Source organism: Poecilia mexicana, unplaced genomic scaffold (genome assembly GCF_051168715.1).
Source record: "Poecilia mexicana isolate PSO_F unplaced genomic scaffold, ASM5116871v1 scaffold_18, whole genome shotgun sequence".
Classification (NCBI taxonomy): Eukaryota; Metazoa; Chordata; class Actinopteri; order Cyprinodontiformes; family Poeciliidae; genus Poecilia; species Poecilia mexicana.
In genome coordinates, this window is record NW_028263387.1 from 18,626,830 (window position 1) to 18,653,399 (window position 26,570).

At 37.6% G+C, this 26,570-nt stretch overlaps 1 protein-coding gene across 1 annotated transcript in view; it reads right to left on the reverse strand.

The window, feature by feature from the left end:
* ppp2r5b (protein phosphatase 2, regulatory subunit B', beta) overlaps positions 1–26,570 on the reverse strand; it is a 40,805-nt gene that overhangs the window by 10,876 nt on the left and 3,359 nt on the right. Inside the window, exons 2-6 of the mRNA XM_014985509.2 lie at positions 8,190–8,386; positions 3,474–3,575; positions 2,876–2,968; positions 2,029–2,159; positions 1,205–1,264 (exon numbers count right to left, since the gene is read on the reverse strand). Of these exons, the coding sequence (XP_014840995.1) occupies positions 1,205–1,264; positions 2,029–2,159; positions 2,876–2,968; positions 3,474–3,575; positions 8,190–8,386 (583 nt within the window). The remainder of the gene's footprint in view (positions 1–1,204; positions 1,265–2,028; positions 2,160–2,875; positions 2,969–3,473; positions 3,576–8,189; positions 8,387–26,570) is intronic.

The window sequence follows — 26,570 nt, forward strand, 5'->3', positions numbered from 1 at the left end:
AATCATCATCTGATTTAAACATTATGATAGTTTAAAAAGGCTCATAAGTTATTTATTGCATAGTTCTCAATGTTATGGTAACAGATCCAGTATATGTCATTCTTGGAAAAGTAAGGGATGCATGAAAATCTGTGAATTTAACTAAACAAATATTTATCAAGAAAAAATGCAAAAACAAAAAAATTAAGATCCAAAATCTTTTATTACTATTTATTTTCCTTCTTTCAGACAAAACATGGAAGACATTGTCAAAATTGTACTGATCTGTTCTTCTGCAATCTTTGGCTACTCAACAGGAAGTAGGCCTTTCAAAATAAAATAAAAACTGAATTCCACAATAAAGTTAACCTACAGTGATATTAACCCCACTTTCTGAGAATGACAAAATTAAAGACAAAAAGCATTGAGCAAACTATACAATCTAAATATTACTTATTTTTCCCTCAAACAATGTTTTTGACATTAGAGTTTTTTGTGATGGTAGAAATTTGTTTTAGAACTAATTATTAATTTCAACTTCCTGGATTAACTGGTCTATATTGATCCAAATTGGGAGAAATTCACTGCAAGTAAAATATCAACTGGTTTTAACACCAGCTTACTTAAAAAATCCCAAAACTACACCTTTAACTAATTACCATGTTTTCACAAATGGCTCAAATATTTTGAGATTGTAGTGGAGTTTTAGTTTTCTTTTCTTTTTTATTTGTCTTTGCTCAGATATAGAGCCATCATTCTTTTCTGAAATGCTAAAAATCTCAAACCCAGCATTCAGCTGTTTGTGTTTTTCAGAAAGGTCATAGGTAGAAAACAAACCAGATAGCAACACCTTGGTCCTATTATTGCCTCAGCTTCCTCCCTCTCTTTATTCATCTACATCTAATTGGTTTGTGTGTGTGAGGAAATGCGACTTGTTTATCAGTTTGGCTTCATCTCTGTCTTGCTCATTTTGTTTCCTTAGAGACAATTTTAAGATGTTACACAACCACATGACTCACAACATTTCGTTGTGGAAGTCTCTCACTTCCTGTCCCTATTTAAATTAATTTCTCAGTAAAATATCAGAAGATAATCAGTTAAAGAACAGCTGCCGCAGTGGCTGAAACTAAAATGTTCGCAGTTCAGTCATGAACACAAACATCTATTTATTGATGATGCGTTTTCCTGTTTCAGCGGATGTTTGGGTGTTTCTGCTTGTACGAACCTGCCCAGGATTTCCAGCAGCTCTGCCACTCCGTTGAAGTGCTCAGTTTCATAAATGAACCTAAATATATAAAAAAAAAAGGGAGAAACTGTCACAAAAAATAATGAGGAGGATGAATAATTAACTTAATTTAAGCTTCTTTGATTAATTTAATGTCATTAACCCTTCAAGAACCAGTGTTTTGATACTACTTTACCCGAATTTCAAGCCAAAAAATGTACAAATGTTGAATTTTGATATGGATTTTTGACACAAATGTATTGATCAGTTTGGGAATTTTATTTAGTAGAAAATTTTTATGCAACACTTGTACAAAATGCAAAATATTTTTATGTTACATTTAATAAACTTTCATAAAACCTTTTAAAAAGCCACAGAAGACGCCGAACTGTTTTGTTTTTCTTTCGTGTTTTTCTATGTCTGGGTTTGCAGGGTTAAAACTTCACAGAATCAGATACTGGTGTATTTATTATTACATACTTTAGGAAGATTTTCTTTTTCTGGTCACAAGGATTTAACTCTTAGGAGAAAACAAAGGTTTCATGCATAACGTCCTACTGATTAGTCAGCAGTTCCAACGGTTTCCGTTTTAATAAAACACGGGACGACTGCAGCCTTTGTTTTCTATTCTTAGAAACATCAAAACTAAAAGTAGCCTTCAAGTTTTTCCTTTCTGTAATAACTCTGCATTATTAAGCTGACACTATTCAGAGTTTTTTCAGAACATTAGTATGTTTGTTATAAGGAAACTGCTGCAATTTCTTGTAAAATAATTTTTAATGCAAACTGAGGCTTAATTTTCATTGTTTAAGTCCAGGTCATACCTGAGGAAGATGTTGTTGATCTGTTTGCGGATGTACGCTCGGAGGCCCAGTAATTTTCCATAGACGCGGTGCAGGATGGTCTTCAGGTACTCCCTCTCCCTGGGGTCCTCGCTGTCGAACAGCTCCAGGAGCTGCAAACACACGTAACGTAATTACAGCCACAAAATATGCAGCGCTGCAACTTAACCGACTGCAATAATTCTACAAACGCCCCGCACTTATCTCTAGCAGCGACTCTTCAGGAGTGTTATTGCTTTTTGCTGCACTGTGAGATTTCAACGACAAACAGCAAAACTGTTACTGTACTAAATGATTAAAGACTTGAAATACTAACATTTAGAAGTCTTTAGGATATTTTAAAGTGTTTATTTATGTGAAAGTATTTACAACCCTTAAAGTTTTTAAAACTTTGTCACATTAGAAACATTAAACTTGTGTAGCACTTTAGCACTAGTTTCCACTAATATACTGCATTGATATAGCGCTTTAGCCCTAGCTTGTGCTAATATACTGTGTTTGTGTAGCAGCTTAGCATTAGCTTCTGCTAAATACCGTATTGATGTAGCGCTTTACCTTCTGATCATATATTGTGTTGGGGTAGTGCTTTAGCATTAAGCAGAGCTAATGTTTAGATTAGTGCTTTGGGTTAGCGTAGCTGACCTTTTAGCTATCGGTGTCCACAACTGGCTTAAAGGTTCATAAAACAGATTTAGCATTATCTGCAAAATCCCAGTAAAACACTTTGAAGTTTGTGGTTGTAACATGATGCCAGTGATGCGAATACTTTGGCGAGGCACTGAAACAGGATCCTGTGAATCTGGGTTACACGAGAATGGGAGGGGATTACCTGCAGGACAAACTTCTGGTCGATGTAGCGTTTAGCCATGGATGGCTGGAAGTCCGGACTTTCCAGGAATCTCAGGAAAAACTCGTACACCAGCTGGGGAAGAGAGGATATGAATGAGCTTCTCATAATCCAGAAATACATTTTATAGTTATTTATATTAATCCGTGACAGAGAGTCCAGTCTTCAGAATCTCTTTCTCATAAGAAGTTAACAGATTATAAAAGATAAAATATGGCAGAATATATGGAACATCCTAAAATTCTCTAATTTCTTTCTAAGGACATAAAGAGACTGTTTCTGATCTGAAATATAATCCTAGCTTTTAAATTATGGCTGATTAAATTCAACCTTCAGCTCCAGAGGATCCAGTTCTCAAGCAATTAATCAATTTGACATAAAGTGCATTTAATGACAGGGATTGCCTACTTTATGAATGACAACATCCAGCAGGGATATTCTGATGCTCTGCTGCTAATTTTAGTTTGTAACACTAAAATCTATGGGTGTAAACTGAAAAAAGTCAGGATGTTTTGCAGATATACTTTGTTTTTAGCACTGAGGTAAATAAAATTCATGCCGCAGCGAGAACATGGCGTACCTGCAGATGTGGCCATGAGGCTTCAAGAGTCGGCTCATCTTCCTCAGGGTCAAACTCTGGATTCTCACTGGGAGGAAGTGTGCGGAAGATGTTTACTGAGATCTGGAAAAAAGAAAACATGGGAGGGACGAGATCGGCGAAGCAGAAATGAGGAAATCTGACTTTCGTAGCATTTAGCATTTTAGGAGAATTTGACAGGGAAAACTAAAATATTTGGTGGTTTAAAGACTTGATGTCGTCTGTCAAAATTAAACACCCTAATTAGATAAATAAATATTGTATACATGATATGTCGCAAAGCTATACATCATAATATCAGTGTGTGCAGAATACACGCACATTTTTAAAAATGTGCCTGAATTTTCCTTTAAAGTTGTATTTCTGACATACAGGGCAGTGTTTTTATTAAACTGATTAGTTTGGACATCTTATTCTAACCAGCAATAATAAAATAGAACATGTTATTGTTTTTGGACATCGGGTTTATTGATGTCCATCATGGTCAAACATTCCTACAATGACCTCATCTTTCAAAATGCAATTTTTTAGTTTATTCTGATCCATTTTGAATAATTTGCAGTGATTTTACTTTGAAAACAGACTTTTCTCCATTCATCCCCTCCAAACAGCCACACCCTCTCCTGCAGCTCTCCTGGATTTTCATCACTTATTCATATCTAATAATATTTTTGGTCTGTTGCTCCAAACAGTTGAGTGATATTTGTGAAGACTTTAAGCCAGAAACGATTGTTTCTTCTCGCCGATGCCTTTCGTTATCGTCCGAAAAAATGCAGCTTTTAGTCACCAGGGGGCTCCAAAGCTGCATATTCAACCTCACATCAGGAAAATTTAAATGTCGTCTGCTTATCTTTACAGACGACATTTAAATTTCATCTGTAATGTAAATGTAATAAAGATGTATATTTATTACATCTTTTATATGTTAAAAAATAAATATCGAATTATATTAATCGAATAAACATTGAGATAAAGTCATTAGACTAGAAACGGTCCAGGCTGCAAAGGAAGAAGACGTTGACATTTTTTCTCTAATAACCAGTTTATCAAGAGAATCTTTGCGGTAAGAAGAAAATGTTTTCAAATTGTTCCCTAATTTGGAGAAATACAGAGTTCAAACCATATTAGTTTAGTTTTAACAATGATTTTATGCAAATCAAGGTATTTATTTCCTGGATAATTACAGGAATACGTTGATTTAATTAAATCATTGAACAAAAATGCTCCAGATTTCATCTTTTGGTGTCACTCTGGACCGAACAGATGGGCTGAATGGACAGCAGTGCACACGCTCTGTCAGACGAAGAAGCTGTTGCATTGCAGGTAAGAATAAAAATCTATCTTCAGCCCCGTTTTCAGTTTCCAAGCAACTCCAGCCGGTGTTGGTCATCTCTAATGCTGATGCCAGCCTGTGTTCAAGGAAGAACTGATAAGTCATGCAACGACTGTTCACTAAGTCATCATTAATTCAGCAAATCCATCTGCACCGGGCAGCTTTAACTGCTCATTAAAGGCACTGTTTAAATCTCTGTTTGGTTTAAAAAGAGGCTGTTTTTTATTGCATTATTTTCTCCTTATGTGGTTTTCTGGGTATTTAGCTGTTGAAGAAGGTAATATTCTGGAGATTGCTTCCACCACTATGCATGATCTGATCTCTAATCTGATTGTTTTTTCTTTTAAAGTATCGTATAATCTGTTTTTTATTTTAACCCTGAGGCTTCATTAGTTCATGCAGAGGAGCAAGTTTGACTCTAATATCTTCTAAACAGTAGAAGCATATTTTTAGGTTACTCTGTGTTTTGTTGCACTGCACCAATTTCTAAGGTGCTGCCCATCCCTGCAACTTTTGCAAAAGAGCAATTTCTTTTTTCACGTTGCTATTATTGAGACTTTTCTTAAGCAGAAAGCGGCACATTGGATCGTTCCTCCACTTTCCTTCCACCCCATTTTCACACCTCTGGGTAGAGCTGCTGAATGCCATAAGCAGCTATATAGGTGCTGCAGGCTTTTCCTGCTCCTCTGGGATCTCTGCTGTCCACTCTCTGCAGCACGCTCCACTTTATCTCTTCCTTCCATCCCTCTTCTTGTCATCATGTGTGCAGACTTATGCTTCCCTCTTTGTTAGCTCTTGCTCTCCTCTCCATTCTCACTCTTATCAGTTCATCCAGATGCTCTTTTTTTTTTTTTTTTTTTTTGATGCCATGCAGGTTAGATTAGTGCGTGGAGATCTTTTTAAATTTGTTCTCAATCCACTTTTGACCTATTTCCACATCATCTCGATCGTTTAATATTCTGGCACCTTTGCAAATTGTAGTTTTGGGAATGTTGGCGTTCATTAATTGAACTGAAATTTGGGAATTTCTTCTTAAAGCTGCAGTAACTTTTATAAATAAACATTTGTCTACATATTTGTTGAAAGAAATGAGCTCCTTTGCATTCTCCCAGTGCTAACTAGAAACAGCCAATCAGAGCCAGGAGGCGGGTCTTAGTGCTGTCAATCACCCTCTGTGTGGCTGCTGAGGAGGTGGATAAGATTCATCTTTTGACAGGTTATCTGTCTCACAACATACCAACATGACATGGAGACAGTTTTAGCAAATATGTAAAAAATATACACTTTTTAAAAATTATTGGAGCTTTAAGTAGTTATATATAAAAAAATCTGCAATATTTTTATCCAATTAATCAATTAATTGTCAGAATAATCAAAAGAATAATCAATTACTAAAATAATCGTTAGTTGAGTTACGGATCTATAGTATAATTTTAAAAAACATAAAATAACATGAATATGTGGCGCTGCTCGTCCTTTACAAGCTTTAGAGAATGTTAACTCTGTGTGCAGGAAAATGTCTCTTCCTTAAACGGATAAGTGGAAAAATTTCCTCCAAGACACAAAGACAGGATGTTATCCTGGATTATGTCCCTTTTGATTATCCAACATGTCGGCTGCATCATAAAGATGATTTAGTGAAAACGTTGGACAGAATATTTCCTTACAAGAGCCTTTGTATTGTAATATTATCAGTTATTATATTTTTGTTCTAGTCAATGCTGATACTAAGTGCTGTTTCTTTTTCTATTTATGGATAAGGGAGGGAGGGGACAAGTTAAGGGGAACACTGAATTTAAAAATGCAGCTCTGGAAAAAATTAAGAAACCACTTAGAGTGATCAGTTTCTCTGATTTTACTCTTTACAGGTTTATCCATCCATCCATTTTCTGGTGCTGGTGTCCATCTCCAGTTAACGTTCCAGGCGAGAGGCAGGGTCACCCTGGACAGGTCGCCAGTCTGTCGCAGGGCAACACAGAGACAGACAACCATTCACACACACACTCACACCTAGGGGAAATTTGGAGAGGCCAATTAACTTAATAGTCATGTTTTTGGACTGTGGGAGGAAACCGGAGTACCTGGAGAAAACCCACACATGCACAGGGAGAACATGCAAACTCCATGCAGAAAGACCGGCGCCAGGCATTGAACACAGAACCTTCTTGCTTGTGCAGCCCTGAAGGGTCTCATCGAGGACTGGGGCTGCCATATGTGGGCTGTGTTTAACCCCTGCGCCATGACAGCAGCCCTCTTTACAGGTTTATGTTTGAGTAAAATGAACATTGTTCTTTTATTCTAACAACTATTGACAACATATTTCTGAGATTCCAAGTGAAAATTTTGTTTTTATTTGCAGAAAATGAGAAATGGTCAAGATAACAAAAAGATGCAGAGCTTTCAGACCTCAAAAAAATGCAAAGAAAACAAGTTAATATTAATTTAGAAACAACAATACTGATGTTTTAACTCAGGAAGAGTTCAGAAATCAATATTTGGTGGATAAACCTGGAGGTTTTCAGTGGGATTCAGTGCAGTGGGCTCTTAGTTTTTCCAGATCTGTATGAAACATCCAAACAACTATGAAAATGTTTATCATCACTGTAACTAAAGTCAAGAAACAACTCCAGTTACAGTTACAACAACTATCTTATTATGGTTATCATTATTATCATTAGTTTTTCTATCTCTTCCTCTGTTTTTGCATTTATTTATTTATTGCTATATAACACAGATTAAGAAGAATTTATTGGCAGGGAGTTGGCAAATATTCTAATCCTCTGTGTTCAGTTGTTGTCATGATTGTTATTATTATGATCCGTAGAGTTTATTGTCTCATTATGAGCTAGTTTGTAACCATTTTGTCTATGTAATATAATTTATTTTTTGGCTCTTTAGTCCCAGTACATTGAACAGGCACATGACTATTCTAACATGGTTTTATTTTTTTAAATGTATAATTATTGAGTCAGTAAAATTGAGATAAAGGCTGGGATTAATAAACAAGTGTTCACTTATTTCTGCTCCTTTTCAAAGAGAAAAGCAGTGGAAAACAAATCATTTTGTTCTTGGTTATGTATGCACATGTTTTCTCTGATTGCTTGTTTTCTTGTTTTTAAAAACCTGATTGAAATAAATACATAAAAAAATGGAGATAATAACATCAGAGCATAATTATGTTTATGACCCAAATGTTTAAGTTTTGCTTAAAATGTTGAAAAGTTTAATATATATATATATATATATATATATATATATATATATATATATATATATATATATATATATATATAAATAAAATAAATAAATAAAACTACTAAATTCATCCCAACTCATTCAACCTTTGACCTTCCTGCTAGTCTTACCATCTTTATGGCCTCTGGGTAGAGAGGCTCGATGAGGACTCCTCTGCTGGTGGCCACGCTCTCCACCAGCTCGTTAAGCGCCGCACGTTTGATCTCCTTCCCCTTCAGGTCGGCCACGCAGTCCAGGAAGTCAAACAGCACGCAGCACTGCTGCAGCTTCTTGCAGAACAGGTCATGTAGCTCTGCCACCGGGGCATCTGGGAGAGCCATGGGTGGGAGGAAACACAGAGAGAGGAAAACGTTAAAAGCCAGAAAGTCGGCTAAATCCATTCCCAAAAGAACCTCTGTGTGTTTGAAAATAAACTGTTTGACAAAGTGGGAGCGTGAGCAAAAGAGCTCCAGCACATGTTGCACAAGTTTCTTCTTCTCTCTCTCAGGTGATGAGGAAAGGAGAGCCAGAACATTGCTTTACAAACACAGAGAGGGGATGGCATTTGTCCACAAACACGGCAAATTCCTCCAGATTCTGCGCTGAATCCGAGTCCTAACATCTGTCACAAACATTCAAAACACCTGGTTTGTCGTACTGAACCAACCTGCTGGCTGCAAACACAGTAAAACCATCGAAAACTCAGACTTTCACACAGACAGTGGAAACCCAGGGATTACATATCACACACAATGAAATCTGAGTTGATTCCAGGAGCCTGGGAGTGTGAAAGTTATCAGCTCAGCTTGTTAAGCATCACACAAAACCAAATGACTGCACACGGAGTTACAGGCGATATTACAGGACATGGCAACAACAAATAAGACTCATTTGCTCTTTATCGACTATGACTGCATTTACTCTGTTCGATTGGGGACGAAAGCTGAAACATTTGGTACATTTTCAGCTGGTGCGTTTTGTTTTCACACTGCACCGCGTCAAGCGATCCAAACCCTTTGAAGAGCCTGTTCCCCTCCTCGCCTGTGGGGGCGCTGCGTCGACAGGAAAACGCCTGAAGAAGACGCTGAGCACAACTTCCTTCTTCATAAAATGTAAACAGAAATGGAGTAGCATCAGATTTTAACGGTTGGAGGATTTCTCCTGTCTTTGGCAAAACGATAAAAGTTGTAATTAATTTATGCTCTAGTTATTATGAATAAACTTCAGCTTAGAACAAATGAGGCGATTTAAAATAACTCAGTATTTCAGCATTTCTGTTTGTTTTCTGGACACTTGTCCAGAAAACAAACGTCTCAGCAAACTAAACTGAACAAACTAAATTCAAACATTTAGCTAAGTATTTCGCTCTGGATCCGGCAAACAAACTTCCCAACTAAATATTTAATCTGCAAGTGAAATATTTATCTAGTGAATTAAATATTTAGTTTGGAACTATGTGACATTTATAAATGTATGAATAACATGGCGAAAATATGACTTTGAAAAATGAATCTTCTTTTTTTCTCAAACCAAAATACTACTGTTAATATTTTACTGTGTAACTTTACAAACAGCACCTCATACTTAGCATCTCTTCAAACCAATGCTAATGTCACCATGCTAAGATGCAGACAGAAGCTACAGAAACCTGATGATTGTGAAGATAAAAGGTTTATTAAACCGATCAGATCTCGTGATTGAAAAGGAAACCTTGCAGAAGGAATCATCGGCCGTCTCAGGTTGGGCATGAAACTTGTTTTTTCTGCCTCAGGCAGCATTTCAGATTTATATCTTCATCCAGATTTAGATTGCAGGAGAAAAGAGGAATCTAAATGACTTGTTGACACAAAGATGCTAAATTATTTTACCCCAATATGAAGCATCTACTAAAAACACAAAAAAAAATAATAAACAGTACAATTACAATAGGCCTTCGCAGCACTTAGCTGCTCAGGTCTAATAAAGAAAGTCCTTCCCACAGACAGACATTTCATCCCATCTGAGGAAATACAACCATGAAATCCATCAAAGACACTGGTTTCAACAGGGAACATTAAGTCCTAAATAGATTATTTTCCTCTTTTTGGAACCAAACTAAAAAGTTCATGAGTTGCTTTCTGCACCAACTGAGCATTGGAAGAGCCGAGGTTTTTACCCGCAGACAGAATCACAGGAGGAGAGGATTAAATTTAACCCATCTTAACCTGCAGGCGTGAAGAGGGCGGGAGCCTGGAGCCCCTCCACTCCCAGAGCCCTCTCACCTCCTCTGGGCTCACCTAGACCATCTGTTCCCTTTGCCATGGAGTCAAACAGGAAGAAAACTAAAAGTGTGAGTAGCTAAGAAATCAGTCACAGCCACGGGAATGAAAGATCACAGGAAAAACTAAATCCACTCTTATGCTACTGGATTTAGGAGGGAAATTAGTAGATAATTAAAAACATTTTATTTTATTAGTTGAATATACGTCTATTATAAGTGCAGCATTTGTAGTTCTCTGGATCTTAAGGGTGTAAAGAAAAACACAAAGAGATTTTGTTTTGTTTTGTTTTGTTTTTGTTTGTTTTTTTCAAAATCAGTTATCGGTTTTAAAAACACATCTACACAAATTTCCATAAATGTTTTTATCTACATGGACACAGAGAGAGAGAGAACGCCCCAAAACGCTATTTTACTCCTCCAGACCAGTAAGTGGCGCTAAGCATGGAGTCCAGGAGACGATGCACTTAAATCCTCCACACAAAGGTGGCAGTAAATACAACAAGAGAGCAAAACTGGAGAACAGAGAGTTTAGGGCTGAAGTGATTAATCATGATGATTATTGAAATAATTGTCAGCTAATGTAGTAAGTGGAATATACAGACTCAAAAGAACGTTATTTACTGAAAAGAAGTGATTAACCCAAAACTGTACAGAAAATCTACACATTTTTCATATAAGATAAAAAAAGACAATTATTTAATAAGTTCTGGTCAGAACTTCTCAAGTGTTTTAGTTTTAGCTTCACCTGGTTCAAATTCTGCCAAAAACTCTGTTAATGAGGAACTGTTGCTGTCAAAGTATTAATTAGATTTAAAAAAAGATAAATCAACAGATCAGTCCTACGGTGTATTGATGTTAAGTGAAGCAGAAAAGACTGAGCTTTTTACATGTTGATGTTGGAAGTATTATTTTAGCTGCATCCTTAAAGGAATGCTGCTGCTGCTGCATTTCATGGAATAAATGTTTAAATATTAATTCAGATTTTTGTTTATTTGCATTTTTTCATGTATTTCTAGTATTGCATGAAAAAAGACTTCAAGCTGCAATAACTTTTATAAAAAAATATATTGTCTACATTTTTGTTAAAGCTGTCACCAGGCGATGACAGTTTGTTATGAGACTTTGTTAGCTCCTCTGTCTTCTCCCAGTGCTAACTAGAACCAACCAATCAGAGCCAGGAGGCGGGTCTTAGCACTGTCAATAACCCGCTGTGTGGCTGCGCAGGAGGTGGAGAAGATTGATGCTTTAACAGGATCTGTCTCATAACGTACTGTCGCAACCTGGGGACAACTTTAACAAATATGTAAAATAAATATACATACTTTTAAAAGTTACATAAGTGGTTATATGAAAAATCTGCAGAATGAGCCAATATTTTTATCCAGTTAATTGTCAGAATAATCGATTACTAAAATAATCATTAGTTGAGTTACGGATCGATAAGAAAAAAACATGAATGTGCTGTTTAGCACGGTGGTGGCAGGGTGGGGATCTGGGCTTGTTCTGCAGTAATTCTCACTGAATCAAACATTAATCAACTCTGCAGGGAGTCCATCTTAAGCCCAAACTGGGTCACGAAGATAACAACCCGAAACCCTGCAACAAAAGCAATCAATGTGTTGCCACGGCCTAGTCAAAGTCCAGACATTAACTTGATTGAAATGCTGTGATGGGAGCTCTTGGGAGCACAAAATAAATAAATATCTGCAAATGTAAGTGAACTTAAGCGTTGATTTCAAATAAAAAAGTGACCAAAACAGCTGCAAACATTTCCAAACTGAAGTCAGAATCTGATCAAGACGGAAAACTTTGATTCCTCATTACCGTTTGTCTTGAAGGTTAATTTATCTAACGATATAAAGTCCAGATATTAGGTCTCCTTTACTTCTTCTGATGAAGCTTTTATCTGCACGAATCTTCGCTGTGTCTTCTCTCCGTTGTCGACGCAGTTGTTTTTGTTTGGCTGTTTTTGGTTTGACACTCGGTGAGTCGCTGAGAAGTTCCAGTTTGTTCCTGAACTGCAGCCAGTTTGAGTGACTGGCAGCAAAGTTCCCACTGTTCCTCAACAAACTCACTTATTTCACCACCAACACGTCTTTAGGTTAGATTGAGAACTTTACGCTCCACTTTTCTGTTTTTCTTTTAATCTTTCTCCTTCCCTTGTCTTTTCTGCTTTTTCTCCCCAGACTGTGAAGGTGAAATGTAACCATCTCTGAATGTGGAGAAGATGGGACTGAAAGGAAAGAGGAGGAAATAAAGACGTGAAAACTGCATTTGTGTTGAGAGGTAAGAGAACAAATGTGGGTAAAAAGGTGAAGGACAAGAATGCGAAAAAGCCTAAAAAACTGAGGAGAAAAGAAAAAAATTATTCTCTGTTTTTTAACAACTTAATGCTTGACGAGGAAGCCTCATGTTTTCTGACAATGGAAATGTAGTTGTTACTCCAGTAACTGCAGAACAAGGCACTCACTATCAGTTTTACAACAGTTCAGTTTTATATTTCTGTTGGTTTCAGCTCAATTAAAGGAAATCACCGCACTCAGCAAAGGTAAACCACCTACGCCTGATCCCCGAGCAGACTCAGGAAGAGAGTAGGCGGACAAAAATTAACTCCAATTCAGAAAACAAACGACTCCATTAGGTAATTTTGGAAATTGTTCTTTTCTTGCACCGTCTCTTCACAAACAGATATTGGAAACCGCTGTAACATTTATTTTTTAAAAAGATGTTCAACAATCTAATACAAACTTATGAAATTAAAGTTGGGAACAAGCAAAACATTTCAAAAAGTTGGAATAATAATTGGAAGGTAAGTCTAGAAAACTTGTATAAAAGGACAAACTTGCAGACGTTTTCATGAAAACTGCCAACATGTCGGTGAAATAACTTAAAGATGGAGTGCAGCTACATTAAAGAGTTTATTTTAATCCATCAACACTGCATTATAAAGCTGGAGAATCTAGATAAATAGACACAAGCAACAGCGTAAAAAAATATATATCTATTTTAAATTTACAGTGCCTTCCTCAATTACTGGCACATTTTGTAAAAAGACTTTCAAATTAGTTGTTGCTCCGGAGACCTGGCAGCAGCTCCTGCTGCTGAAGACTGCTTGCAACAAAACCGAGAAAAAAAATACAAACGTGGATGAAAAAGTACGTAGAAAAAAGGAGAGAGGATGAAAATCAGAGTAAAACTTTGTGCACATAGAACAATTACTGCACAACAAGCCAAAATGATTGACTTCCTAATGAAATACTGAGGGAATCATTAGACCTGACGATGTTACCGGCTCTAAAATGAAACCAGTTTTGGTCTCGTCACCGGAGTGTGTCACAACATTTCAACCCGTGTGACAAGTAATTAAAAAAGCCACCTCAGCATTGTGGGAAATAATGCCAAACACACTGAGGCTCACACAGGAGACCCAATGTACGGCTTCTTTTCTTATAAGGAGTGCAGCGGGCTGCAGTCGATAAAAATGACCTTCCTCTGTGAAACGCACACTGCGAACAGAACCTCAGCCAGGCGGCCGGTCAAGTGAACAATACTATTTTTATTTTTAACCTTGATTTTACATCTGATAGATTCTATAGCAGGAAACACCTCACACTTACTGCAACACAGCCTACAAAATAAATTAGACTGTGAGCTCTGCTGAGGCTCGTTTGTCAAATTAAAATTACCTTTACACAGGTATTACTAAAGCTTTTCATTAATAAAGCCCACATTTCTTTATTAAAATAGTTTTATATATATATATATATATATATATATATATATATATATATATATATATATATATATATATATATATATATATATATATATATATATATATGTAGTCTGGTGTAATATTCTAATCTGTCATGTTTTCATTAGAAAGGTGAAGCAGGTACAGGCTTGTTCAGTATAAGGGTAAGCATCAGTAAGATGCTAATAGTTAGCATTTAGGTATTAAATAACAGTTAACATAGCCTTCAGTTAATAATTAGCAAACCGTTAGCTAACAGCTGAACAGTTAGTTAACAGTTAGCTATTAGCTAACTATTAGCTGTTAGCTAACTGATGAACTGTTAACTAGTAGTGCTAGCTAGCAACATTTCAGCAGTTAACTAACAAATAATAGTTAGCAGCTAGTTAACAGCTAATTAACTGTTAACTAAATGCTGAAATGTTAACTGATATAGCTAACTAATATATTAAATATTATCTCCCAGTTAATATTTAGCTATTAACTGATAGCTTATCATCTATTGTAGCTATCTGCTGATAAACAGCTAGCTGTTAGCTAACAAGCATCTTAATTAAAGTTAACTGGATTTGATTAAATGGGAAACTTAAGTTCAGTTTTATCAAAGCACAGACACTAAGAGCTGTGGCGTTTTATTTCTACTTTAGAGGCTGGATTTCTTTATTTTATTTTTTAGCTGTTGGAAAACTCAACAGCTACATTCCTTTAAGTTGGAATGCTGATGTCACGGTTGCTAGGCAACAGAGCAAACTCTGAGGCAAGAGCAGGAACGAATTTGAACGTTTTAGAGATGCAGCCCCTGAATCTGGACACAACCACAGACTAATCAAAACCAGAGTAAAATATTCCACAATGACTACAGATTTATGTACATTTTGCTGTATTTATGAAAATACAAAATAGATATTCTTAATTTACATTTTAATATTTAATTTAAATTGCCATTGGAAGTGCAATTTTAAGTTTAACAATAGAGTCAAAATCCAATCGTGCCTTTTAAATAGATGCTCATTTGAAAAAAATAAAATAAAATGTGAGCCATCCCTTCAACAGAAATGTTCCTCTGGCAGTGAGTCACACGCTGCCTGTGTTTGTAGAGGCCGTGTAGAAATAAAGCAGCAGCGCTTTGCTATTTACATAAACAAAGGCGGTATTTACTGCTGGTATTTTTTTGTACACAATATTATTTCCAGTTTTGCTCTCAGTCACCCCTGAAAGCATCCGTGTGTTTGCGTTAGATTTTTTTTTTTTTTTTTTTTTAAAGCGATGGCACTTTTTGTATGACACAGGGACGTTATTTAAACAGAGTTGGGCTGCAGGGACGAGATGTTTTTCACTTTAAATAAGCCTTGTTGATAATTATACAACATCTGCAAAAAGGTGAGGGAGCAATGATGTGGCTGGGAAAAATGGAGAGGAGGAAGAGGAGGGCTTGGTAAAAGGAGCAGCGATACATAAGAATCAGCAGCTCCAACACACACAGCTGCATAAATCTAAATATAGTCCTTCTGGAGAGAGAGAGAAGGTGGAGAATAGGGAGGAAAAAGGAGGAAAAAGAGGGGAGTGGTATAGGGTTAAAGAATGACATCATCCTCTTCCTCCTCCTCTCTCATCTTTCCATCCCTGGGTACCTCCCTTGGTCCTCTCCCTCCATCTTTCCCTTCCTCTTCTCCGTCTCTCTGAGGCTTTTTTTTTCCTTAAATGAGCCGCTCTCGTCTTTAAATAACAGTTATTCTGTTTGGGGCTGAGTGTGTGACACAGAGAGAGAGAGAGAGACGGAGAGAAAGGAGGACAGCTTCTGTTTCAGCGAAGCCGCCTCTGCACCTCTGTCAATGCACAGATAGAGTGACGCAAACAGCATGGAGAAACGGAGGGAAGGAAAGGGGGAAAGAGGCAGATAAAGAAGACGCGGTTATAAATAGGAGAAGGGAACAGCAGCTATTAGCATTGAGGCGCCGTGCGGCGTAAAAGTCAGGGCGGTATAAATACCGCCTTAAGGGGTTTACGTGACGCACTTCAAGTCCATCTTTAAATAATCTAATCCCGACCCGATCACAGCAGCAACGTCCACTCCACCGTCCTGCTCACTGGACAAGCAGAAACCTGGAGAGCTCAGTCATTTTCGCCTGCACATAAATTATCTTGGTGCTTTAATTTAGGAGAACAGACTCTTAGTTTATAAATCACTGAACGGCTTAGCAACACAAATCATTAAAGATCCGGACCTCTCAGGTCTTCTGGTTCTGGTCTGAAGAACCAGAGCCAAACATAGAGAAGCAGCATTCAGCTTCTATGCTCCACAGATCTGGAACAAACAGCCAAAACACTGACTTCCATTAAATCTAGACTAAAAGCCCTCCTGCTTCGAGTTGCTTCTGATTCACAATAACAAGAATATTGATCAACATATCTGATGCATCTTTGCTTGGCGATTCGGTTGATGACATTTATAATAAATAATGTTAACTGCTGGTTCATAATTGGTCACTGTGTTACGTTTTTATAGTGTTAAGCACATTGAACTTGCATATAAATACAAACAAACTTGACTAGACTTGCTTTTTTCATTTACCCACAAGCCGCAAGCTAGTAGGCAAAAAAATAAGTAAAAAAATCTCACCTGAAATCAAAGACATAAAATAAATACATCAATATCTTGCCGTAGCTGTGCAATACTTAGTAATTTTTAATATATGTAAATCTGTTCAATGCTAACAATACCAAACTTTAGTTTTAAAAGTTTCATTCTAAATTACTCAACTAGTTAGATATCCTTTTTCTATTTCTTGGTTTGTTTACTTGTTTTGTGATTTCCTTCATTTTGTCATTAGTCAGCTAACATCATATATTAGCATAATTCCTAGTCAGGGCTAATGTAGTGCATCTAAAACAATTAATGAGCAGCAGCCTGCAGTCCGCCGTTACAGCCCGACCAGCAGCAGACAGAACTGGGCTTCAAAACATGCTCTCCTTGAAAATAAGGCCTTTAATGTGTTCTAGCAGATTCTGTGAATCAGCATATTGGTCCGCTCATACTGCTGCGTTCAGCGGCGAGCGATGTCCGCCACAGCAGATTGTCCTCAAAAACATAAACACTTCCAGCGGGCAGTTCCTGTAATCAGCTCTGAAACTGAATCTGCTAAAAACAAACCCTGGTACGAGACCCGCAGAAACAACCCAAATACCCATGTTATAGGTTAATGTTACACTGCAAAAACAATGAAGCTTAACAAGATTGTTTTTGGTCTAGTTTCATGTCAAGTATCTAAATACACTAGAAATCAGACAAAACTAACTTACAAGTAACTTTTCAGCAAGATATAGCAGCTTGTTTTAAGTAAATACTTCCTTAATATTGATTAAAAAAAGTGCTAGTTCCACTGGCAGATTATTTAACATTTATGTTAAATGTGTTGATCTAGCACAATAATCTGTTAATCTGGGATTGCATCAAAAGGATTGGCTAATCAATTATAGTGGATCACTGGGATTACAGCCACTGTAAAAACACTTAAAACTGACTATTTTATTTGTTTAAACACTAAATATACATTAACATGCATTAATACAGTAGAAACCGTCTTAGCACAACAACAGCAGCTAACACCTATGGTCGTCGGGTTCAGCCAATCAGTGCCAAGGAGAATAAAAGGCACTCCTGGATTGGCTGCTTTGCAAACACCAGCCAATAGCATCGCACCAGTGAGGTTCAGCTTCTCAAGATGCATTTTCTTAGGAATATTTCAGGTTTGCTCAATTCCCACAAATAATCTAGAGAGACGTTCCACGGAAAATCCACTAATACTGAACTAGTACAGTGTAAAGCCAGTAGAAGTGGGAGCCTGACCTTTGACCCCATGACCCTGATCATAGCCACATTCAAACACATGCTCAACGTTCACTTCACTTCTTTCGTGTGGATCCATTTCCGACATAATGCCATGTTTACAACAAATTATGATGTATCTTATCATGAAAAACTTTGGTTTATATATTATTTTAATTTGTTTCAGTTGTTTGGATTCATTTATTGCTCTGATCATAGAAAAATCCCTCTGCCTCCTCCTGCTGCTGGATAGTATGCATTGAAGTCACATAACCACGTTTCCTCGCAGTGTAGCTGCTGAAATCAGCAGCACTTTTGACAAAAAGGACGCTTACTATGCCCTTTATTAAACCTCCAAACGTATTTTCTAATTACTTTCGGGTTATGAGGGTAATAAAAATCTCCTCTGGAAATAATATTTGCTGGTAGGATGTAAACAGAAATGGCCGAGAGTTAGTAAACAAATCTGGGCCGAAGCTCTCCCAGCTGGAGACATCTTCAACATCCGATTAGCAGCTTTCTGCCTCGCCGCTGCGTCGCTCACAGATAAGAAAATGTGATAAAGTGGAGAGAAAATAAATCACATCTCCCTGAATTTGACTGAGACTCAGCTGCTTTTTTCTGAGGTTGATGTGTTTCTAAATAGAAAGCTGGATTAGATGTTTCCCTTTTCAGTATATCTCTGCAGTTTGTGAGGACTGCACCTTTCATGACTGGACGATTAGTAATTATTGCGATAAGCGATAATATTGTTGTTTTGAGACAATTTTCACGTGATATATTGATTGATAGCGGCTTAATTATGCAAGTTCTCCCTCTCAAAGACAAATAAACTTTAATTTTGTGAAGAATACGAACCACTGGAGCTGGAAGATATTTTAAATATCCAAAATGAAACATGGTAACCAAAAACAATGAATAAAAAATAAAACAGAAATAAAAACCACACATAGCTGAAAACATAAATAAAACGTATTATGATGTTTCTGTAAACAACGTTGCACTTCCAATGGAAATTATTGAGCTCATTTTAATTTATCAAGTGGTTTTATCCATTACATCAGGTTCAGTGAGATCATATAATTTCTGCGTGTTTAATGTTTTATTCTCTCTGCTTCCAATGTTTAGGTTGTGATGATAACTTCAGAGTTATTGCATTGTTTGGCTTTTTATCACATCCTCTGCCAACCAGTTTCCTTTGCTTTTTTTAAATTTCCTCCTCCCTCTCTGCTCCACCTATCAGCTTAATGTTAAGTCATTTCCTCAACCACTTTCTTCTCCCCCCACTCTTTCTCTTAATTGATCTGAGAGCAGAAACTACTCCACGCCTTCTGTAACACTAAACCGGACCGACCCGGCCGGGCCTGAAACGCTCACCAGGAGTCATTCAGTCACCACATCCAGGCTGCTGGAGAAGGTGAAGTGTTACAGTAAACACTGCGTTTAAAACACAGTCATCTGTACATTGATTGTTATGATATGAACAAACACACTAACACACTGGGTGCTATTTGTTACATCGCTTTGTTTATTCTCTGAGTGGATTTATGAATAAAAAAATAACTATATTTAAAACTACTCACCAAAGTGGGGGGAGGGGACCATTTGTGGCCCCCGGACTAATTTTGTGCGGCCCCCTGACCACAATATTACAATAAGTTAAATAAATTGGAGACTTTTCACTAAAATCCACCCACAAAGACGTTGCAACACAAGGTGATCATCTTTTCCCAGCAACTAGAACCACATCTGCTCATTGACTTTTACTCTAAAGGACACCTTTGTGGACCAAAATCTGCTTTTTTTTTTTTTTTAAATGCATCACGGTTAGTTTATTGTTGAGTAGGTAGGAAAAAAATCACAACATTTTTGATTATTTATTTTAGCTGATGATTTTGGCACATAAAAAGTTTGAACGTCCCTGATTTAGATACAGTCTGTAATTTTTTAGATATTTTACCATAAACAGGTAAAATGTGCAAGGCAGATTATATATCTCCGATTTACATGACTGAAGTTCTCCTGGAAACAAGCAGACGGTTCTTCAGGTTTGTTTTTGGTCACTTTCCAACCATTCTCGCAGTGTTTTGCTGTGGGTTGCTTTAGACAGCATCTTCGACTTGTTTCCTGTTCTTGCAGTTAACAAAAAGCAACTTGACCACGTGTGAACATCCTTTCCTGAGTTTAGTTTGTGAATTACCAACTTGTTCTTCTAAATTCATCCCCTTTTGATCACTGACGCAGCCTCTAAATGTGGTTAAAACTGAAGGCTAACAGGTTTGTTTTGCTTTCAAACGCAGCTCTTCACATCTAAACACCTTCCTTTCACGTCTTTCTGAATCCATATATCGCAAGATAGCAGCGTTTCTTTCTTCTCCTTTGGTTTCGATGTGGATATCTGGCGTCATGCTCCCCGTCTAATCCCCTCATTGTTAGCTGTGAAAATGGCCCAGTTCTGAGCTTGTTATGAAACACAAGCAGTGGTGTATTTTTGTACAATGCAGACAGCAGTGGAAGCATTTGAAATGCATTTCCTACCAGAAACAGAAGGCTTGCAAAAGCACACTTTGACCCGCTAAACTGCATTTAAACGATTATAATAAAACCGGCCAAATGTTTAAAATAAAACAGCTAAAACTCTCCCTAATTCTTATGCTAAACAGGATCTGAGCGCAAAAATTTAGCATTTATGTAACATTAACTCAAAGCATGCAACAATAATTAATTCTTCCTGCCATGCCGCTCAGCTTTCACTCTCCATCTGTTCCTCTGTTCAACAAAGTCTGATCCATTTACTGTCTGTAGAGCCTCTCTGATATCTGCAGGCTGATTCAAGGCTTTTAGAGATACTTAACCACTGGCACAAAGCAGCAGAATGGGTTTTGTGCAGGTGCAGGAGGTTTAACACCCTCTAAGGTAACACAACATGTTTTAGGGCCTGGTGGAGTTATTTGAAGCCACTCGGCAGGCCTTTTAAAAGTCACTGCTGCCGGCAGCAGATGATGGAAATGTCAAGGGCAGAGAATGTTTTTGCATTGCTATTTACCTTCTGGGGCATTTCTTTTGAATAGTAAAGTGAGCATGAAAAAAAAGCTTGGGTAATTAAAGGGGGTTTATTATGCTTCCTTGGACATCTAAGGGCTACACAAAACATGTTTATTACTTTTTATTTTGCACAAAATCATCCTCAGATGATGAGATTTTAGTCTGGTCAGTTCTGCCTTTCAGAGTGAGCCGTTTTAGGGACTCTTGTTGCTTTAAATCCAGATAAGCTAATGGTGTCCACGCCCCCAACTCGACGTTTACACTCGCACGTGAAAACGGCTGCAAACAGATGCACAATTATACAACCATACATCTTTGAAAAGCAGAAGTAGAGCCTCCTGCACAACCAACAATAATCCAGCAAGTGGTTTCTGAATAGTAAGCCAACAACAAAACACTTGTCTTTTCCAGCAGCCATTGTACAATTGATACAGCAGTACAACCAGGTGACCAAATGTGCTGGGCCTCATCTAGGTTTGGTGGGTAACAGCGCCGTGTTCGTCGAATGTGACTTAATAATCGGGAGGATTTTGAAACGGCTTATTTTCCAGACGCAAAAAAAAATATTAACTTATAGCCAAAAACTAGCAGGGTGTTTTTTTAAGCGCTTGAGCTGCTTTTTGACCCAAATTGATGCATAAAAACCCTATAAAATGTGAACTTGGCATAAAACGTCCGCTTCAGTAGATGGGAATGATGTTCAGATTCAAAGCTGGGTGTGTTGAATCGTTTTCAAAACCTTCTGCTGCTAATCTGCTGCTTTCACGTCAGTATCAGACAATAATAAGCGAGCCGGTATAAATTTTTGATGAGAGGAAATCCAACACCGCAGCTGGGTGTAAGCAACAGCTGTGGTAAAGCAGGACTATAAATTCATATTTTCCTCATCTGCTGCTGTTCTCAGGAAAAGATGTGATTTTGTTCTTTCACTAGGATTGTTTGACTTGTGCCTCAGGTGACACAGAAATGGTTTTCATATGATCGTCTTGTGACTTCTAAATACAGATGCAAGCTCTCAGATGGACTACTTTCTGAAATAAAAGGGAGAGCGGCACATTACTGGTGGGCTTTTTTTTTATGGAACCAGTAAGCAATGGGATTTTCCTCATATACTGGGCCGTTTTTCATGCCATCTATGCTTTCAGCCACAGAAACAAGTTTACAGGTGGATATAAAGTTTACACACTGCTGTTAAAATGACGGATTGTTGTAGTGTGAAGAAATGAGAACAAGAAGAATAATTTTGGAAGTTCTTCCACCTTTAATCTGCAGTGTGCAAAACCTGAAACTAACTTTGAGTGTTGTAGCTAATTAAAAAATACTTGACAACCAAAGTACTGTAAATAAAATGGCAAAAAAAGCTACTTATTATACTAAAAATACAACCTAAAACTACCATGAAACGCCGAGTAAAAAGTAGTAAAATCTTAACAAGAAAGAACTAAATCATGTTGATACTAAACTATTCTCCAACTGGTGTAAAACCAAGTGAAGAAGTGGGTAAAAGTGATTATCAGTGATTATCACGCAGCTGAGTTTGCGTGTTTTATCTCTGGGTTTGTGATGAGCTAACTGCTAGCGGCAGAACGATTCTCTCTCAGATCCCAACACAGACCAAAAAGTGTCCCCACTGTTATGTTTTTGTAAGAAGCACACAAAGCAAACACCCAGTGAGGCTTTTAATAAATGTTATTACTGCAACATTCTGTCAGTTTTCAAACCTCGGGCAGCTCCAGATATAATTACAATAGTAATACATGATGAAACCCAAAAAGGTCCCAACCTCCAAACTAATCATCTGCCTGCAGCATTTCCACCTTCACTGAGGATTAATATAACGCTGTGATGAGGTATTTAAAAGGAACCTGTTATGCAAAATTCACTTTTTACTCTTTTTTATACTTCATCTGAGTACAAAACCAGACTAAGACCTTAAGACAGTCAGCTGTTTGTTGGCAATAAGTTAATATTTTTTTCAGTTGTAGGATTTCTCTTTTGTCTTTGGTAAAAGACCAGAAGTCATTTCTCCTGCTGGTTCTATACAAGCGTGTTTGTTAAGGTTGTATTTACCCAGAATCCCCTGCGCTGTAGTCTGCTTCCTGCTTTTGGAGCGGTCTCCGGTCAGCTTACATTCACATCTGCCTTCAAACTGAACCGCAGTTCACTTCACCCAAACCGAGACCAAGTTTTTCTGATGTCTGCATTGATGGTCTTGTTCTTTCTTTCTCTGATTGGTCGTATTTAGGACGACCAATCAGAAATCTCCTCAAGTCCTTCTGGGTCCACATTTGTACCGTCTGTCTCAGGAGTTTGTCAGCTGGCCTCTGCTGGCCTCCTGAATGCATAATGGATACAATGTGACCTTAACTCTGGTTTGTCCCAACAGAAATGGCCCAAAACCCAAGACCAGGGAGCCAAATGGGAGTCATGACCCCAGGGGGGCACATCGCAGCTGAAGGTCAAGGAGCGGAGAACCGTCACAGAAATTAGATTGTTCTAAACGCTGACAGGTTTTTACGGAATCCCTGAAATTCCAGGTTTGGATCTGTGTCAGATTAGTTTAGATACTTTTCAGAACCCTTCAGCCCAGATCGCCTTTACTTTAATGGACTCCACTTCTCAGTTTGTTTATCTGATTGAGTCAGCATTTTGTTTCACTTTACTCTGTGCATGATGGCACTAAAACAGAAGAATCCTTTCCTTTACATTTTCTCTGAGCTCTCAGCCTCTTTCTGATGACTTGACAACATGATTAGCCTGTAAAGTCAGGAAGCCAGTTTCACCTCCATGTTTAGGCTCGGTAAATGTGTGAAGGTTGACTTTTTTAAAATGTCAGAACTCATCTTGTTCTCTGAGTTCTGCATCTCTAATATGACTTCGATACTCATCCCATTTGAGGTTCTGCTCTACTTGTTTTAAAGATCCATTTCCTGAGCATAATTAGAGTCGAAAAAGTGACATTTCTGAAAAACATGAAGCGAGAGTTTCTGTGGGGAATCAAGTAGAGCTCAATTTTAGCTTTGATTCACTGGATAATTTGAAGCTTAAAACAACATCGAGGCTTCGTTCTGGGGATAAATCGTAAGAAAATTGTCTTTTTTACTCCATCAGTGTTTAGTGATAGAAACAGACGGAAAGATTCACAATCAGTTCTGTGTTTCAACAAACAATTTACAAAACGAAAAATTTTACAGAGTCAAAAGTCCCAGATTCCTATTTCTGTTCAATGGATGGATGGATGAACCAAAGGGTGGGTGGGTGGATGGATGGATGGATGGATGGATGGATGGATGGATGGATGGATGGATGGATGGATGGATGGATGGATGGATGGATGGATGGATGGATGGATGGATGGATGGATGGATGAAGCAATTGGTTGATTGGTTGGTTAATTGATTGATTGATTGATTGATTGATTGATTGATTGATTGATTGATTCATTCATTCATTCATTCATTCATTCATTCATTCATTGTAGACAGTCCCATAGTTATTTTGCTCCCAGTGGGAATAAAACATGTAATTTTCCAGTCAAACCTTTTTCTCTGCTCTTTAGCTTCATTCTGCCCCGTTTGGACCTGAGCGATGTGTCGTCGCTCTTTGTATCCTCTGCACTGTAAACACACGTAGAGACGCTGCTGTAACCCAGAGGCCGGACATGAATCCTCTGTAAAACGACTTATTGGACCTGGTTACCCTCAGCCTTCACCTATTGATCAGCTGGCTGCTTCGATCATCCCTGCAGCTCCCAGGTCCGATCTGTGTTCACTGGAGACTCAGAGATACTGTCTCTCTGTAAGATCACATTATCTGTCTATTATCCAAACCCTGACCGCGTCAGCACTCCTATCACAGGCGCGACTTACACATGATCACACAAAATCACAATTTTATTGGCATAAAATCCAACCTGTGATTGGTTTGGCATCACCAATCACAGGTTGTGTCTTTATAAACTTACTGATGGCGTAAAATTGGTGCTTTTCTCTACAAGTTGCTCTTCAGCATTTCACCAAAGCATCAATGACATTGTATATTTATGTATGTAAGGTATTTCTAGTTTGATAATGTGTAGATTAGAAAATATCCTCTACAGCTTCAAATTAGAGATGCATCAATTTGATATTAATATCTTTATTGGTCCCGATGTTAGTGTTAAATATAGTTTTCACATTATATGTAAAAAAAAAAATCACAATTACAACAAGGAAGAAGAAAAAGGAGAAAAACACCCAATAAACAACCAACTGTAATACTGTCACCTGTAAGGTGTTTAGCAATTTTTTTTCTAAATTAAGACAAATACCTCAGTCCAGATATTTAAAAAATCTAGATCAATTTGTGACAATGTGCCTGATCCATACAGGCAGATATGTTCTCTGTAATTCTATGCTTTGTGCTCTGATCAACGCCACACTTTATTATTTATTTCACATTTTCTGAACCATTTCTGTTGCAGTTTGTTTTTACATGTTTTTGTCAGCTTTAGTTTATTATTTGCTTTATATCGGCTGCTGTACTCCTAATTGCGCTGACTGAACAAATTAACTTCACAAGCTTGAGAAGCTGATGGTGTTTTAAAGTTTGCAGAGTTATTAAATAAATGTGTAAGTCAGTACATTTGTGTCTGTACTTAAAAAAGGAAACCTTTTAAGTCAATTCAGTTCTGTATCGGATCGGTATCGGCCAATATTAAACATCCGATATCGGTATCGGAAGTAAAAAAAGCAGATCGGTGCATCCCTACTCAGTATGTTAAAATTATCATTCAACCCCAAAAGAGAATAGTTTGTTTAAATCAGGCAGAATGAATAAGACATGAATGTTTCTCTTGTGTTCATTAGTTAATAGAAAAGATTAGACAGTATCTAGTTATCCTGCTGTACATCTGACTCTGTTTCTGTTAGCAAGAAGCTCAGCAGAAGGAACATGATGTGCATGAGGGCAGAGTGTGTTCACATTTGGCCCACATATCGACAACGGGAGAGACTTCCCCACAGCAGACACTCCTCCTGCACCAGGCTGCTGCAGCAGCCATGCAACAGCCGGGACGCCTGCCTGCTGCAGCATCATGTATGTATGCAAAGTCAGGGCTGAACTAAAAGGTGCAATAAAAACCAAACCACTTTACCCCGCCCTGGCAGGACTTTAAAGCTGGGGGAAATGAAGTGTAAAAACACATAAGGGAGGACAGACAGAGGGATCTCAGAGCTTCTCTGAAAGCAGAAACGATTTCCCTCAGTTCAGAGTTAATGGGAGGAGATCGCCGACTGCACAGAGGGAGGATGGGTTTATAAAGCGGGGTCAGAGCAAAATAAAAACACAAACAGTCGGCCATGTTGCAAAAACACACGAGACACAAGAGGGGCGGAGCAGGAAGAGCTCAGATAAGGACGGAGCTCATCGGTCAGCTAATGCCATTTGTAACAGATAGTAAATTATTTAAAATTAATTGTGTCAATTATTTAAAATTGTAAATTATTTAAGGTGAATTTTTTAAATCATTTGAAATGAATTTCCAAATTTTGCAGATTATTTATAGATGTCTGTTTAGATTAACAATACTGGTTGTTTATATCTAGTTTTGATTGAACGGTACATGAGGTTTTCAATGTTTATTTTCT